The 17,027-nt window shown below is 42.4% G+C and overlaps 2 protein-coding genes across 6 annotated transcripts in view; one reads left to right on the top strand and one right to left on the bottom strand.

Annotated features, from left to right (window-relative positions):
* ESF1 (ESF1 nucleolar pre-rRNA processing protein homolog) overlaps window positions 1–9,370 on the bottom strand; it is a 34,961-nt gene extending 25,591 nt beyond the window's left edge. Inside the window, exons 1-7 of one of the 2 annotated variants that reach the window (XM_035321346.1) lie at window positions 9,238–9,370; window positions 8,245–8,938; window positions 7,394–7,497; window positions 7,151–7,360; window positions 6,248–6,361; window positions 4,929–5,029; window positions 3,114–3,266 (exon numbers count right to left, since the gene is read on the bottom strand). In XM_035321346.1, the coding sequence (XP_035177237.1) occupies window positions 3,114–3,266; window positions 4,929–5,029; window positions 6,248–6,361; window positions 7,151–7,360; window positions 7,394–7,497; window positions 8,245–8,911 (1,349 nt within the window). In that variant the 5' untranslated portion in view covers window positions 8,912–8,938; window positions 9,238–9,370. Of the gene's footprint in view, window positions 1–3,113; window positions 3,267–4,928; window positions 5,030–6,247; window positions 6,362–7,150; window positions 7,498–8,244; window positions 8,939–9,237 lie in introns of both variants that reach the window. The other variant, XM_035321345.1, reaches the window with a different exon arrangement.
* Window positions 9,371–9,672: 302 nt separating this feature from the next.
* NDUFAF5 (NADH:ubiquinone oxidoreductase complex assembly factor 5) lies at window positions 9,673–15,897 on the top strand. 4 transcript variants are annotated; one of them, XM_035321348.1, is made up of 9 exons: window positions 9,673–9,709; window positions 9,798–9,861; window positions 11,670–11,717; window positions 11,816–11,919; window positions 12,236–12,275; window positions 13,370–13,567; window positions 14,075–14,135; window positions 14,681–14,755; window positions 15,154–15,251. In XM_035321348.1, exons 3-8 carry the CDS (start codon window positions 11,700–11,702, stop codon window positions 14,728–14,730), a joined length of 471 nt encoding a protein of 156 aa, XP_035177239.1. In that variant the 5' UTR covers window positions 9,673–9,709; window positions 9,798–9,861; window positions 11,670–11,699; the 3' UTR covers window positions 14,731–14,755; window positions 15,154–15,251. The 4 variants fall into 4 exon arrangements, with proteins under 4 accessions (XP_035177239.1, XP_035177238.1, XP_035177241.1 ...); XM_035321347.1 differs by having other exon boundaries at window positions 15,171–15,251; XM_035321350.1 differs by lacking the exon at window positions 14,681–14,755.
* The last annotated feature ends 1,130 nt before the right edge of the window (window positions 15,898–17,027 follow it).

Consider the following 17,027-nt stretch of genomic DNA (forward strand, 5'->3'; position numbering starts at 1 on the left):
GGACTCTACCAACCAGTGTCCTCAGCAGCACAAAGTCAGCCCTCTGAAAGTCCAATACAGTGGTTTTACTGGTCCCCTTCCTGGCCTTGCCAAGAATAGAGAACTCCACCATTTCATGGTCACTCTGCCCAAGACAGCTCCTGACAATCACATCCTCCACCAGTCCTTCTCTGTGAAGAGAAGGTCTAGCAGGGCGCCACCCCTGGTAGGCTCACTAACCAGCTGTGTCAGGAAGCTATCTTCCACGCTCTCCAGAAACCTCCTAGACTGCTTCCTCTGGGCTGTGTTGTGCTTCCAGGATATGTCAGGGAAGTTGAAGTCCCCCACGAGAACCAACGCTGATGATTTCGCAACTTCTGCCAGCTGCCTGTAGAACTCCTCATCCGTCTCCTCGTCCTGGTTCGGCGGTCTGTAACAGACCCCGACCAGGACGCTAGCCTTGTTGGCCCCGCCAATCCTAACCCAAAGGGACTCGACTTTGTCATGCCCAGCCTCGAGTTCTACAACATCGAAACACTCTCTAATATAGAGAGCCACTCCACCACCCCTTCTGTGCTGCCTGTCCCTTCTGAAGAGTTTATAGCCAGTCATTGCAGTACTCCAGTCATGAGAGTGGTCCCACCACGTCTCCGTGATGGCAACCAAGTCGTAGCCTGCCTGCTGCACAATGGCTTCCAGCTCCTCCTGTTTGTTACCCATGCTGCGTGCATTGGTGTAGATGCACTTCAGCTGGGCCATTGCCTTATCCCCCGGCCTTGCTACTGTTCCCCCTGGCACAGCTCCAACAATCCTTGCTTCAGCCCCATCCCCCTTCTTACCTAGTTTAAAGCCCTCTCAATGAGCCCTGCCAGCTCCTGGCCCAGGATCCGTTTTCCCCTAAAAGATAGGGACCCATCTGTGGCCATCAGGCCGGGTGTCGAGTAAAGTGCCCCATGGTCGAAAAACCCAAGATTTCTGTCTTGGCACCAGCCCCTGAGCCATGTGTTTAACAGGTGGGCTTTTCGTGTCCTCTCTGTACCCCTCCCTGCCACTGTAGGGATGGACGTATACACTACCTGCACTCCCGCTCCATCCACTAACCGTCCCAGTCCCCTAAAGTGTCGTTTAATAGCCCTCAGGCTTCTCTCTTCAATGTCATCACTACGTGCCTGGACTATCAAAAGATGGTAATAGTCAGAGGGGCAAACCAGGTTGGGAAGCTTCCTGGCAACGTCCCTGACCCTGGCCCCAGGGAGGCAGCAGACTTCCCTACGGGTAGGGTCAGGCCGACAAATAGGGCCCTCTGTTCCCCTGAGGAGAGAGTCTCCCACAACAATCACCCTTCTGTCTTTCTTGGTGGAGGCAGTCCTGAGGCGTGGAGTCGACCTCCTCGCCCTAGGCATCCTCCTGGGTACACTTGCTACCTCTTCCTCACCCACCGGTCTCTCAATCTCCAGGGCCTCAAACCTGTTGCGTAAGGGCACCTGGGAAGGTGGGGCCGGAAGGGGAGGGCATCGCCTGCAATGTCGAGCAGGGACCTGTCTCCATTCCTCCTCAACTCCCAGATCCCCTCCCTCTGCCTGACGGCCACAGGGCAGGGGCTCCACCCCCATCTGGGGTGTCTCACCCCCGGTACCTCTCCTTGAGGGCCTGCAGGGAGTCACTCCACCAGTCTATCTCCTGCTCACACTCCCTGATATCTCTCAACCTCTCCACCTCCTCCTTGAGCTCCGCCACCATGCGGACCAGGTCATCCACCTGCTCACACCTCACACACACAGTTTCTCCGCCTCCCGCCGATGGCAGCAACAGGCTCAGACACTCCCTGCATCCGGTGGCCTGAACCGCTGCACTTTTTAACGGGTAGTCGGTCTGGGTGCGTACCGACTTCCTGGAGAGCCCACCGTGCCTGGTGGAGACCATTATCGCCTCGCTAAGGCTGTCGTTGAGGAGGTGTTACGTATGGGCGGGGGAGAGCGCTCCGCCCTGCCTGCTCGCCCTGCCTCGCCGCGCCCTGTTTGCCCGTCCTGGTCGCTCGCGCTCCCTAGGGGCAGCTTTTGAGCGGCTGGGGGAGGGGGCGCTGCTGGCTCCGCCTATGCCTCGTCAGCCTCCCTCACGAGGGCTGCCGGGTCCTGGCGGCTCTCTCGAGTAGGCTCGATGCCGGAAAAATTAGCCCTGCCTGGCCCGATCCCCCGCTCTGCTGCAGAACGCGTCTGCCCTGGAGCCGATCGCCTCGGCAAATGCATAAATTGAGTTATTTATTTTTAATCACTACAAATGTAATATGATGAATACTATTCAACACTAAAAATATAATAAAGTGGAAGATTAGGAAAAGCCTTGGGGAATTTCAAACAGCTGTCTGCTGTAAAACATTATCTTTCTGTGTTTAGAAGCAAGAAGAGTTGTGTGTTCATTTGGCAGAGATGATATTCTCCAGAATGATTCCAAGGAAAATGAATTAAGCTCCTCTAAACAATGATTCAAAACAAAAAAGTTATCTTTCACCAATTTCCAAGAGTGCCCAATAATATGGGTTCCAGTAGACAAAGCCAGCTTCTGTCCAAACTTAACATGATTTAGTAACCTCACTTCTGCTCAGACCAGAAGACTTTTTGGTAACAGAAGGAAATAGTAACAATAAAACACCACTAGAACTTAAAATTCTTTTTCCCAAACGTGACTTTTAAAATATTAGAGCTTCCAGCTTATTCACAGGAACCAGCATAGTAATCTATTGCAGCTTCAGGACAACATTCTTGCCCTGTGGTAAGCAACCCTGAAAAAGCACGAGAGCAGCAGTATGTTGTCCTGTTTTCTCAACAACTTGAATTTTACCATAAGGTTGAAGAGTCAAACAGAACATTTTACCTGAGAATAATCTCTCTATTCAGAGCTCCTTTCAAACTTGCAATTTTCCGGTAAAAAAATGAAACTTTCCAGCTCAAGGGAAAACAAACAAACAGAAAAACTCCGCACCTTAACAATGCATTGATTGCCTAATTAAAAAAAATAAATCTCATTTTGGTTACAATGACAATAGTGTTTAGTTCAAATTATGTAAAACTGGTTAAAATTTAGTGGCCCCCTCCCCACCCAGGATACCTACATAAGACAGTCAGCACTGAATTTACCTCAGGTCAATAAAAGAGCAGCTACTTTCAAATTCCAACCCATCGCATTCCTCGTAAATCTTATTGGCTGTTTCTGGAGAGTCACATTCTACAACTGCATAGAAGTACTTCAGCCGTTTAAACTGATACTCCCTTAATTTTTCCCTGTAAAGCCTGCAAAAGTAGAAAACAACACAATCAACTTAAAAGCATACACCATTCAAACACTCTCCTCATCTTTTACTAAGACTAGGTGTTAAACAGCGTGAAGTTTTAAAAATACCTACTCAGCTTTACTCAAAAAACTAATTCATAGTTTGATTAAAGGAGGTGCTGTTTCACTTGGTGTTTTTACAATGGTATTTTCCACAAGATGAGCTAACATGCTAGGACTGGAGTCACGAAATTCCCAACTTTTAAATTACTAGCAGCGTTCAAATCACTTGAAGACACTATGCAACAGCAACTCTATCCAGTTCTGCCTCCTACAGGCATCACGAAGTTAGCGTCTCTGCACAGGGCACACAGGGTAGCATCTTTGCATGCCCCTATGCATGCCACGAGAAGTACCATTTAATCTTTCCTGTCCAGGTGTCTGTACTTATTTAGCTGAGCGGGCACCTGAAAACCTGGCTCCCTGCGAGGCTGATAAAAAACATTTTCATATAGAAGTACCGTTGCATGTTAACAACATTAACCAAAACTGCAAGACTGTAAGAGGACAGGATTTCAGATCCTCGTGCTGGAGACACAATGTAGGAGTAATGAATAAGATAGCAATACAGTTGAAAAAGGGAATCAGGACACCAACTTCAGTAGCACAGGTGGTGCCGTCATCACAGAAGCCGAAGCAAAAGTTAAAAAAAAGCAGAAAAGAGGTTGACATGTAGATGAATTGGTGGAAAAATGGAGGAGACAGATCACAGGGCTGAGGTCCTGGCCTGTGACTACAAAGGGTATGTGCAGAGGTATCAGAGGTGTCTGAGATACCAAGATTTCCATTCGTTATATATGAGTGTCTGAAGCCCACTGAGCAGTAAACCCAGTACTTCAGGGTGCACCTTGAAGCGCGGAGTGAAGCTGACTTCAGCACACACTTTAAGTTCATTATACAATTCCCTGATGCACCAGAGACTTGCTGCAAATAATTTTACACCTGGTTTAGAAGCATCCTGATTTTCCGAATATAGGACAGTCTGGTGGGATGTATTATACAAAAGGGGCTCCGCTCAGGTTGCCAAACATCTGGAAATTCTGGAAAAATATTAAACCAAAACCTCTCCAGTTCCATACAGATAAGACTTTCAAGCAGAACAAGAGAGGAGGGAAACAAAACAAAAAGAGACATGCCTGAAGAAGCCTGGACAACGGTAGGCCTGATGAGCTCAGCCTAGTAAGCCAGGGCCGCTGCAGGAGGCATTCAGGAAGTCTCAACCTGGGAATTCTTGGGCTAAGTTACGGTCCCTGTTGGTTACGCAGATAAAAGTTTCGACAGTAAGCAACAAAGGGAGTTTGCTGTATATGGTATGAATGGCAATTTGCAGAGAATAACATTTTAAGCTCTCTACACATTTGTTCCATTTACTACCGCAATGAGCTAATGTAATAAAAATTTCAAGTCACTTATCAATACGAAGATTTTCTCAAGTTTTATCATAATGCATCTATTCAACGCATTGACAATGAACAAGGGTCAGGTCTAAAACTCTCAAAAAAAGGTATAGAATAAATTTGTCCACAGGAGACTCCCACAAATGAAAGTCTGCAAAAAGCAGCTGACCAGGCTTTCACTAGGAATTAAGGCTTGTATCTCTCATTTGAAGATTAAGTAAATACCCGTCTTTTTCTGTGGTATTCTCTGGAAGATCAAATAGTTCCGCAGGTCCTTGTTGTTCTTCCTCTTTTAACCTCTCTTTTCCAAACTCTGAAGGATAAATCTATGAATAAAACAACACAAAAATAAATTTTAACTGCAGCAGCCTAACATATACCAATTCAGAAAAAAAATATCTCACCAAGCCTTTTAGAGTTCACTGGTTTTAGCAGAAGAAAAATAAAGCCATCAATGCCACAAACTTTAATACCCTCTTACTGTTCACTTACAGAAAAGACTGTGGAATAAACAGATTTAGAAATGAGAATTTTCAGACAGATGAAGAACAGAAGCCCTGACATATTACTGTGGCCCATTTCAAAAAGGACTGCGGTAATAACACTTCTCAAAAAACTTCTGCTGGAAGCAGATACTAAAAATGGAAAAATAGGACTTAACTATCGGAATTTAACCATTTTATAAATAACTCAAAATTGATGAAAAACAAGCCAACCTCTGCAATGATAACAGGGACTGTAAAACACTTGGAAACTGCCAGGTTTAAGGTTGAGTTATCTGCCCCATTAGCTACTGAAAAATCAAACTAGGTACAGAAATGTAATCTACTAGACTTGGAGAACTTCTCTGTTAAGCTCAGCAAAACAGCGCCTGGAGCCAGCCTCATAAATTCTGAAGCTGTTAACACCTTGTCTTTATCTCTGCATGCAACTCATTTGCTGAAAAGGGTCTAGAAGATTCTAGAAGGCAAGACACATGAGGAGCAGCTTTAGTCACTCAGTTTGTTCAGCCCAGAGCACAGCAGGCCAAGGGGAGGCCTCATGGTGGCCTGCAGCTCCCTCACGAGGGGAGCAGAGAGGCAGGCGCTGAGCTCTGCTCTCTGGGGACAGCGACAGGACCCAAAGGAACAGCATAGAGCTGGGACAGGGGAGGGTCAGGCTGGGTGTCAGGGAAAGGTTCTGCACCCAGAGGGTGGTCGGGCACTAGGACAGGCTTTCCAGAGAAGAGGTCACAGCACCAAGCTGCCAGAGTTTAAGAAGCATTTGGACAATGCTCTAAGACACAGGGTGTGATTTTGGGGTGGTCCTGTGTGGAGCCAGGAGAGGGGGGTCAATTGTCCAACTCCTAGTCAGTCCCTTTCAACTCCGGATATTCTCCAATTCTGTGATTTATTTCTAACACAGCTAGTTAAATTGCAATGCATACAGTTTCTCATTTATCATGTTAATTTCTTTTTTGGTTCTTCCACAGAACTCTCTCTCTTTGCAGGCTTCCCTGCTCTTTCCAGTAAAAGTCACTACCTCTTTTAGAAATCAGGTCTTACCTTAACGTTAAATATAGTCCCTCCTTTGGGTACAAAAGAATTAAATAAAGCCAGCAAGTCCTTAGCCTTCAGCCTATCCCAATCCATGTTACAAACTGCCAGTCTGCTTGTAATCTGAATGGGAGAAAAAAAACAGGACGAAGTTGTAAGTTTAATTCTGTCTGCTTTGTGGAATACACAATTCTGTAGCAACTGTCTTTTAAAAAAAATTGAGTCAGCAAGAAGCTGCAGAAAACATAAAAGTATTATTTTCCCCAAGACTCAGTATCTCTTAAACTAGCAAAGGTCAGAAACAGCAATCAACAGAGCAGATAGAAAGACACAAACGGTGAAGCACCAATTGGTGCACTGGACTGCACCAACCAACCACGGAATTAGGACTGCGTTTATAACATCAGCACTTAGGATTGGGTTATCATTACATGGTTGTCACAATAGCAATAAATATCAGTGTTACAACAGCACCACACTGCTGTGATTTCATATAAAATAACTGTGTTCAGATTAAAGTCCCGCTTCATTGTCTAGTAAGTTCTTAACTTCCACTATGAATTAAAAAAATCAAATTAGAAAAGTGGAAACGAGTAAGTAATCAACATAAGCAGTATTATTTAAACTCCAGAATTTCTTAAAAAGCTCAATTCCATTTGTTCTTTCACTTGCAGATAGCATTCATATAAGAGCCTCTGCTTAGATGCAGAGGAGTACAGGAGAATGCCCAAGGTCTCTCATTCTCCGCCAATTTCATGATGGCTTGCATTTTGTAAAGAAAAATGCTGAAAAACCACTATGAAAAATATTTTCACGAACAGTTATATAGATGAAAATCCACAATCAACTCATAACAACATACATCTTTCAGGTAATCACAGAGCAACTTTTCACATACAGATGTAGTTTTACCTCATCTCCACGAGGGGCATCTTTATCTAGCTCACCCCATGAATGCTCAATCTCGGGCTCCTTTGGAAATAGATCGTCTAAATCCTCGTCATCCTCTGAGCTTGTTTCAATGTTTCCTATACCTCTAGCTAGATCAGGCCCCATATCACTTTCATCATCTTCTGAATCACTATCTTCCTCGCCTGTTTCTCCATCATCTTCTGACTCCTCATCCTCGCCTGTTTCCCCATTGTCTTCTGACTCTTCTTCTGTTTCTGCATACTCAATGTTTTCTCTCTCAGAAGTTTCTTCCTCTAATTGGCTTTCACTGACGTCACTTTCATCACATGTGTCTTTGCACACAGTCCCTAAAACATAAAATATCTATTTTTATGCTGCAACTACATATGATCTTTTACAAAGAAGAAAAAACAAAGGTTTACTTTGTACAGATACAAAAATCTCTCAAGTACATAAGACAAGAACAAGCTATATCATGGAAGTACAAACAACAAATCATCAGTATTGCCTCCTCAGTTTGTCTAATTTATTGCTCTTCAGTCCTACAGTTGTATTAGCAAACTAACAGCATATTATTATTTTATTCTAATTATACATACAGAATCAACAGATTAAAAGTTGGGTTTTAATAATGCAGGCTATATGCACAGAGATGGTAATAAACAGTTGTTCAAATCACCTGTTCTCTCTAATTCCTTCTTGTACCAAGGGCTTATACTGCTCTTCTTATGCTTTCACTTAATGACTGTTGATATTAAGTTCTCATGGCATCAGACCTTACATTCAACATTCAGTTTGGCAAACATACTAATGTATGCAATACATTTTACTTTTCTAACTACCCTAACAAACGATTTCGGCTCCGACAAAGGACAGATCATTGTCCACAATGTTACAGAAGGACAAGCACCAGCTCTGTGAGCAGCTGACCAACTCTGATTCTTCAGCAACACTGAACCCGAGTCAGTTATTTCATGGCTGATATTGTGGAAAAGCAAAAAAAAACAAAACAAAACAAGATTTTCTATGGATAAAACAACTGCAACAACAACACATAAATATAGGTGAGTTTACCTGTTACTTTACCAACTAACCTGATTCTTTTGTTTTTCCTCCTAGGGAATGACCCTTCCTAGGAGCTTTATCTGATTTAGCACCACTTGTCTGTGAAGGCTTTTGCTTGTTCTGAACCGAAGCCAATCTTCCTCCTGATTCATTTCTTTGCTTGTTTTTCCCGTGGGGCAAAAGGTCCTTGTTTCCCTGACAGCGATCAATTTCTGATACAATTTTCTTGGAGTCCTCTTTCAACTTGGTCCTTGATGCAGTTTTCTGCCCCTCAGTTTGGTAATTTAGCTTTGTCACTACTTCACCCATTCGGTCCGCCCCTTGTTTGGTTAGTTTACTCTCTTCCCTAGGGTGACCATCAGCAAGTGGTTTTACAGACTCTACTTCTTCCTTCGGCTTAGTTTTTTTCTTCTTTTTTTCCTTCTCCGTGCATACTTCGCTATCACCTTCTGAAAGCTCAGAGTCAGACTCCGACAGGGCGTAAAACTTTCTGAGGTTCTCCACAGAGGTATAATTAACAGGGCGCCCTCTTTTATCCACGGCACACTTGAGCTTGAACCTCTTGTCGTGAAACATCGCTCGGAATCGCTTGTCGATCTTGATTTTGCGATCTTTTTCTGGCATCTCCCAAAACCTGGGATCCCTGGTGACACGGCTGAAGCGCTCATCACTCAGAATTTCCTGCTGGGATGCCATCTTGGGCGTCAATGAAGGCTTGGGTAACTGGAATATGAAAGAAAACAAAGCATTTTGTATTAGAAAGAGTATAATTCCAGACGCATAGCTGTAAAAAGATAAAGAATAAAGTCAAGCTTGTAACCTCTACCTAAATGGATTCCCCAAGGAACGCGCAGGGAAAGCCCCAAAGCCTGGGGGCAGCGGTGAAGAGGAGCACCCACGTAGCTCAAGCTACCCTCGACAGCAGACCCTACCGCTGTCCCACGCCCACCGCCCGGTAACGACCGTTAAAAGCCGGTAACGACCGTTAAAAGCCGGTAACGGCCCCCACCGGCCGGCAGCACCTCAGCGCACCACGCGCCGCCACCGCAGCTACGGCGGCCGCGGCGGCTCAGCCTCCTCCCAGCCAATCCCGCAAAATGGCGGCGGCGCGCATGCTCGGGGAGGGGCGCGGGAGGAGGCGGGTGCGCGCCGCGCATCATGGCGGCGGGGGGCTGCCTGTGGAGGCTGGGGGCCGTGAGGTGGGGCGGTGGACGCCGCCGGCTGTGGGGGCTGCCGGCCGCCGCTGCCTCCTCCTCTCCCCCTGCCGCCACCCCTCCGGGGGTGCTGAGCCCCTTCGACCGGCGGTTGAAGCGGAAGCAGAAGAACTGGGCGGCCGTGCAGGCGCAGCGGGCGCAGTGCGAGTACCTGCGGGAGGAGGTGGGGTGGGGACGGGGACGGGGATGGGGATGGCACCGCGCCCCCGGCGGCGCTGATGGGCTGGCTGTCCCCACAGGTCGGCGGCAGGGTGGCCGACAGGCTGCTGGACATCCCCAGGTGGGTCTCGCCGCCCGGCAGCTGGAGGCGTGCTCGGAGCGGGGCTGGGGGGAGCGCGGCTTTAAACCTTGTTCCGCCTGTCCTCCAGGACCTTCCCTCTCGCTTTGGATGTGGGCTCTGGGAGAGGTTACATCGTTCAGCATTTAACCAAGGTACTGGCGTGTCGTGCTTCAAAGTATTTAAAACAAGTGCGTGTTCAACCGTCTGTTTTCTATTAGGGCTCTGTTGTAAGATAAAATAATTCTCTGCTAACGAGGAAGTTCCTTTAAGTTCCTTTATTTATTACTTCATACATGTATCTACAGTCCAAAGGTGTGTCTTTGTCAGAATCCTAATCATAGAATCATCCAGGTTGGAAAAGCCCTCTAAAATCAACTAGTCCAGCCTCTTCTGCAGAGAGATCTGGACAGATTGGAGAGCTGGGCAATCACCACCTGCATGAGGTTTAACAAGAGCAAGTGCTGGGTTCTACACCTGGGATGAGGCAACCCTGGCTACACGTACAGACTGGGGGACAAGATGCTGGAGAGCAGCCCCGCAGAGAGGGATCTGGGGGCTGTGGTTGACAGCAAGTTGAATAGGAGCCAGCAGTGTGCCCTGGCAGCCAGGAGGGCCAACCATATCCTGGGGTGCATCAAGCACGGCATCACTAGTCGGTCAAGGGAAGTGATCGTCCCACTCTGCTCTGCGCTGGTGCGGCCTCACCTCAAGCACTGTGTGCAGTTCTGGGCACCACAGTACAAAAAGGATGTAAAACTATTGGAGTGTCCAGAGGAAGGTGACGAAGATGGTGAAGGGCCTGGAAGGGAAGATGTACGAGGAGCAGCTGAAGTCATTTGGCCTGTTCAGCCTGGAGAAGAGGAGGTTGAGGGGAGATCTCATCACAGTCTACAACTTCCTTGCAAATGGGAGTGGAGGGGCAGGCATGACTAATTCTCTTTAATCACCAGTGATAGGACCCAAGGGAATGGTGTCAAGCTGAGGCACGGGAGGTTTAGGCTAGACATCAGGAAGAGGCTCTTCACCAAGAGGGTGGTCACATGCTAGAACAGGCTCCCCAGTGAAGTAGTCACTGCACCAAGCCTGTCAGAGTTTAAGAAGCGTTTGGACTTAGTCACATGGTCTTAAAATTTTGGGTAGACCTGTGTGGTGCCAGGAGTTGGACTTGTTGATCCTTATGGGTCCCTTCCAACTTGGGATATTCTATGATTTAACCTAGTACTGACAAGTCCACCACTAAACCATGCTACTGAGTTCCACATCTACACATTTATTGAAGGCCTCCAGACCTAGGGTGGCTCGACCGCTTCCCTAGGCAGCCTGTTCCAATGCCACACAACCCCTTCAGTAAGGAATTTTATCCTGGTATCTAATCCACACATCCCCCTGGTGCAATTTGAGGCCATTTCCCCTCAGCTTACCACTTGATGCTTGGGAGAAGAGCCCAATCCCCACCTTGTTACAAATACCTTTAAGGTAACCGTAAAGTACAATAAGGCTTCCCCTGAGCCTACTTCTCTTCATGCTAAACACGCCCAGCTCCCTCAACCTCTCCTCATAAGACTTGGACTCTAGATTTGAAGATTAGACAAATAGTAGTGCAAGGGAAGCTACTGTTGTTGAGTAGTTAACTTTCAGTCCTCAGTTGGGAGATGCATATTTTTCAGTCAGTCTTTGTTGCACACACTTAATTGTGAGCAAGAACTATCAGTTTGGAGATTTTTAAATGGAGAACAGTTTGTCCTACATAAACCATGAAATGAGTAAATGTACATCACTGTCTGCTGTTCTGTGGTTTATATCTGACTGAACCTCAAGCTTGTTACTACTTTTACCTCAACTATTCTCCCATGCAGCAATCATTACTATCACTATTCCTTGTATGTGTAAGTGTTCAAAAATAACTCATGTCAGTTTATAAAACAACTCAAATGGTTGACAGTTTCTTATTTTATTTCAGGAAATCGTCGAAAAGCTTATTCAAGTTGACATGGCAGAGAATGTTTTTGTAAGTAGCTTTCTGAGTGTTAATGTACTTAATTCCATAATGCCGAAAAGCAAAAGGAATAAATTTCTGATAATGTTTTTATTATAACCCAACATTAGAAAAATGCTGTAGAATCTGAAGTACCTACGATCAACATTGTAGCTGATGAGGAATTCCTTCCTTTCAAAGAAGATACATTTGATCTTGTTGTTAGCAGCTTGAGGTATGTCTTAATTGACATTTAGTTTTTTTGGATAAAGATATTAAATAATGTTCTTTCCACACTAATATCAAAAAAGTAGTCCATTAAGGAACAAGTGCTGTAAGTCATGCTGTATGAAATGTATTTGCATGGTCAATATGAGCATACTTTAAGAAGAAGTGGTGTCCTGATGATTCTTAATGATGATTTATTTCCCTCAAGGCACATGTACCTTCTTGAGCTCTTTTTTTTTTTTTTGGTTTTTTTTTTTTTTTTGATTTTTCACTGCATTTTATCCCAGTGTTTCAGAACTTCTGCATTCTTTCTGGTATTTCAGTTTACACTGGGTGAATGACCTTCCTAAAGCTTTTAGAGAGGTAAGAAACTGTTTTTTAGTGCAACTATTATTAAATAAAAAATACTTACCATTACTTCTATTCAGAGCTCTATATATTTCCTGTTCTTTAAATAAAATAGGCACATACGTAGCTCATGTTAGTTGGATATTCTTTGCAATATTTCCAGCAGTTTGAGGAGTACCAGTTGATATTTCTATTAATTTATTGTCTCAAAGCAATTTAGGATAAATAACTACAAAATAACATGTTTGTATAATATTTTGCAGTTTTAGCAGCTAAGATTGTGGTAATTAATGTAAACTGAGTCAATGCTACTGATTTCATTGACAGTTGCACTTAATAGCTTTCTAAATGTTTTCTAATCAAACTAGTCCAAAGCTGGTTTATGGCATTCGTGTTCAATATTTGCCTCAGCTATCTATTTTGAATTACAACTCTAATCAGATAAAAGCTTTCTGATTCTTATGTGAAGCAAATATGTGTAGAGGAGGAAAACCCACACATGTTACTGAAAAAAAATCCGATTTTGGGGTTAACTAAGATCCTTTTTGCAGATTATTTTTTTTTTTTTTATTCTCCTGGCTTTAGCACAGGAGTGAAGAATATCTTTTCCAGCTTGGCGTTTTTTCCTTTATTTCAAGCATATCATATGTACTATCCTATCACATGTTTGTGATAGGAATGCCCTATTACGGAACAGTAAATAAGAATTATAATGCCCGCAGTATTTGTTATAAATAATAATAAAACCAAGCTTGGAAAGAAATACATTATTTTATCTGGAAATTTGAAAAATTGAAAACAGTCTTACCCTTGACTTTAACAGCGTATCCTGGTATTTGTGTTTCCTGGTTGTGAATGTAATTTTCAGTGATTATCTTTCTTAAGAACAAATAGTCTCTTCTGAGAACAGATTATATATCTTGCAATGTTACCAAAAGCTTTGGTGGTGCAACTTGCAGTGCGGAATAGTCAATATTAAAAATCTGTTAAAGATATTACAATGATTACTTTTAAGTTCATCAAAAAAAAAAAAAATAACACTAAGAATGTCTTAGTTGTGCAGTATTAATAAAAATAAAAGAAATAATATAATTTTTCTTCTGTTGTAGATTCACCAAGTTCTTAAGCCAGATGGAGTATTTATTGGTTCAATGTTTGGGGGGGACACTCTGTATGAGCTTCGCTGCTCTTTGCAGCTAGCAGAATTAGAGAGAGAAGGGGGTTTTTCTCCTCATGTATCACCGTTCACTGCTGTATCGGACTTGGGACATCTCCTGTCAAGAACTGGCTTTAACACTCTGACTGTGGTAATTATTTAAAAAAAAAAAAAAATCAGAACAATGTGGAACATCAGAACCGGTGTATAAGAAATGCTACTTCCAAGTACATTACTAATGTGGTGCTTCCTTATTTCTGCATGTAGTACACTTTGCTAAGTAAGTTTCTGAAATAGCCTGAACTAAATCTGTTCTTGGCTGTACTGTGATTTTTGAAACCCACGGAAGAATATCTTTGGCTAGTGGCCCAGTAGAATTTGCATGGTCGTTCTGGAGAGATGTGTCGCAGAATGTTAGACCTACTTGAAAAAACACTCTTGCTCTTTCTTCTAAAAAGAAGAAGAAAATAATGGCACTTCAATTAAAACTTGATTGCATTTGAGCTACTAGAAAAAGCTCTTCAGCAATGTTGAGGGAGTATATTTTTCTGAGAAATACATGGTTCTGTTTGAACAGAAGTAGCAGGCTCTGAAAGCTGACATAATGCTTTGTTTTTAATTTGATATGCTCTAAAATTAAGATTCCGAATTCTTTCAGGATACTGATGAAATTCAAGTAAACTACCCAGGGTTGTTTGAGATAATGGAAGACTTGCAAGGCAAGTATATACTTTGGAAATAGAAACATTTTCTCTATCAGCAATACAGATGCACAAGAGTTTCAGCATGTTTTTTTTTACTTCAAATAAAACATATTGTAGTAGTGAAAGCATTACTTTTTTTCCTGATACCTAGTGAGTCAGAAACGTAAGCCCATCAGTAGACTTTTATTGGGAAGCAAAAGCCAAAAATCTGTGCTTGTGGTCTTCTGTAAATTTTCTGTTGCTCTTTTATGCTTGTTCTTTGTAAGCCTCCTCAGTGTAAACTGCTAAAAAGCCCTGAAAGGAAGGCAGAAACATATATCCAACATAATGCCTTTTTTTTTTTTTCTTTCCTGTGAGCCTACCTAAGTAATAGGATGTTCAGGACACTGCTTTAGAGTGAGAGTAAATAGACCCTCAAACTAGAGTATGAGGAAAACACAGACAAAAAAAGTGGTGCTTAACAATTGAGTTGGTGATCATTTGTCATGAACTGCAAAGTAGTTGTTGGTATGCAGTCAGTAGTTACTTATGGAGCAATTCAGGGCATCTTCTTATTTCAGGTCATCTGCTGTTGTGTAGAGTTAATACCTTAATGAAAATAGAACTTTAATTCCCTGCAGAAGCATTCAGATACAGTAAGTGATTAAGGAGAATTAAGGTTTATGGTTATTTCCTATTAAAAATCTTCCGGGGTATTTAGTTCTGATGATAATATGAAAAATATATGAGTGGTGTCTGAACAAACGCTTTGTACTTAGTGGATAAAAACAATACATTAGAAAAATCTAAATGCTTGAACACTCTGGCTGGAAAGTAATAATCTGAGATATCATTCCTAGCAATACAAACAGTAAATTGCAAAGCACTGGCATTAAAAGGCTTGGATCCGTACAGGTAAGAAACTTCCCTGCTGTAGGTTGTACTCGTAAAGTGAGATTCAGAGGATTCTATACTTACTCTGGTGTAATAAAAATCTGCCAGTAGTGCATGACACTTAACTCATGATATATGCTATATCTTCTTTTCCTTAAAGCTGAAACATATTTTTAGGTATGGGAGAGAGTAATTGCTCTTGGAACAGAAAACCTCTGCTACACAGGGATACAATGCTGGCAGCTGCAGCAATATACCGAGGTAAGTATTTAATAGGTGAGTTCACCTGAAATGACTTTAAGAATGTATTTTCCATGTCTTTTCTCCGACCTCTATGTAAAATAAAACCATTTTGGAATAGAAAAAAGCAGAATTTTAGTACAGGTATTTTTAGCCTTAATTATAATGACAGGATCTGAACTATATTGATACACCAGTAAGGGATATTTTTATTGTCCCAAATCTTTCACTGAGGGTCATTATGATGAATACATCATACTTGGTTCTGATGTATTGGGAACTGATTGTTTCTTAAAACTGATGTTCTGCACACCTCTCCATTGTCTCTCTTCCTGCCCTGGCAGAAATGTATGGAAATAGTGATGGCACGGTACCTGCAACGTTTCAGATCTTCTACATGATTGGATGGAAATTTCATGAATCACAGGTAATGTGAAGCTGAACTATTTTATCTTTGAAATTACTGATATTTTAAAAGGTTTTTACAAAATAACTTTTTTAAAAAATGTATTTTTTCTCTTGTTTTTCACTCTTAGGCAAAACCTGCCCAGAGAGGTTCTGCAACAGTTTCACTTGGAGATCTGGCAAAAATAGATGGACTTCTTACAAGAGGAAAAAAATAGCTCTTCATGAGAAATAAAGTTGTTTTGAAGTTCCTATAAAACTTCTCAGTGTGTTTAGTCTCCACGTGTACATAAAGACATTTTGAAATGATAGCAATCTGTATGCAGCAGGGGATTTTTTAGTGCCTTTGCTACAACATCAGCTGTGTGAAATAGCATTCATTTTTTTTTCTAGATAAATATTTGAGTAGTAGTCTAAGTGCTCAATGTGATTAAATGACTGTTCTGAGATGTAATGCCTCTTCGAGTATTTCAATAGCAAAGACTGCTCCTAGTATGAGTTGCAAGTCTCAAGTGTACATCACCCTGTATTGTTTTCAAATTATTCCTAAAGGATGGTGGATCATAAAGAATAATAATATTTGGTGATAAATGTATATACAAGGCATACTATAAAAGATATTATCAGCAAATACACAGACCTAACCTAATATGTTTTTTTGTGGGTTGGAATTGAAATTATGGCTTTAAAGTTACTGTCAGTATCATTTGGAATTTGAATGTTTGACTTGCATAAAAGAAAGTAATTGAGTAAGTGCTGTACTGTAAAAATATCTTCAGTTGCTACCTTTCACCTATGTCACGCACATTCAATTACTTCTCCCTCCACTGGCAAAGACAAATATTTTTTTCTGAAACGGGGAGAGCTTAGCTATAAAGAAAGCTGTATGTTTCATTCTAGCTTGAGCAGAATATATCCTGATTTGATTAAGTTTACTAAAACGAATAGCCAGCAGAAAAGTCAACTAGCACACACATGGACTTGCATGCTTCAAATTAATTAGCTTACCATTGGTGTTCTCTGGAGTTGGTATTTTTTTGAGTTTCAAGGCATTCTTACACATACATATCACAGCATTTGACAAATAAAAGGTGGTACTTTATCTAAATATGGATTTAAAATCACATTTGCCTGTTATTTTCTGCTTTTCTACCTTTAGAGACTGAAGCTCATGAAGTCTAGTTTTTCCCTCTTTAGCTGTTGCAAAGGGCTCTGACTTTTCCCAAATATATCTATTAGCAGAAATTGGTCTTAATTATGAATATGGCCCATTAATCTTAGTTGTTTAGAAAAAAATAGTTCACCCAATGATTTCACTTGATCGTAGCATAGATAGAGAACAGTAGAATGGAAAAGCATGAAAGGTATATAATGAAGCATATTCAAGCA

This window comes from Oxyura jamaicensis, chromosome 3 (genome assembly GCF_011077185.1).
Source record: "Oxyura jamaicensis isolate SHBP4307 breed ruddy duck chromosome 3, BPBGC_Ojam_1.0, whole genome shotgun sequence".
Classification (NCBI taxonomy): domain Eukaryota; kingdom Metazoa; phylum Chordata; class Aves; order Anseriformes; family Anatidae; genus Oxyura; species Oxyura jamaicensis.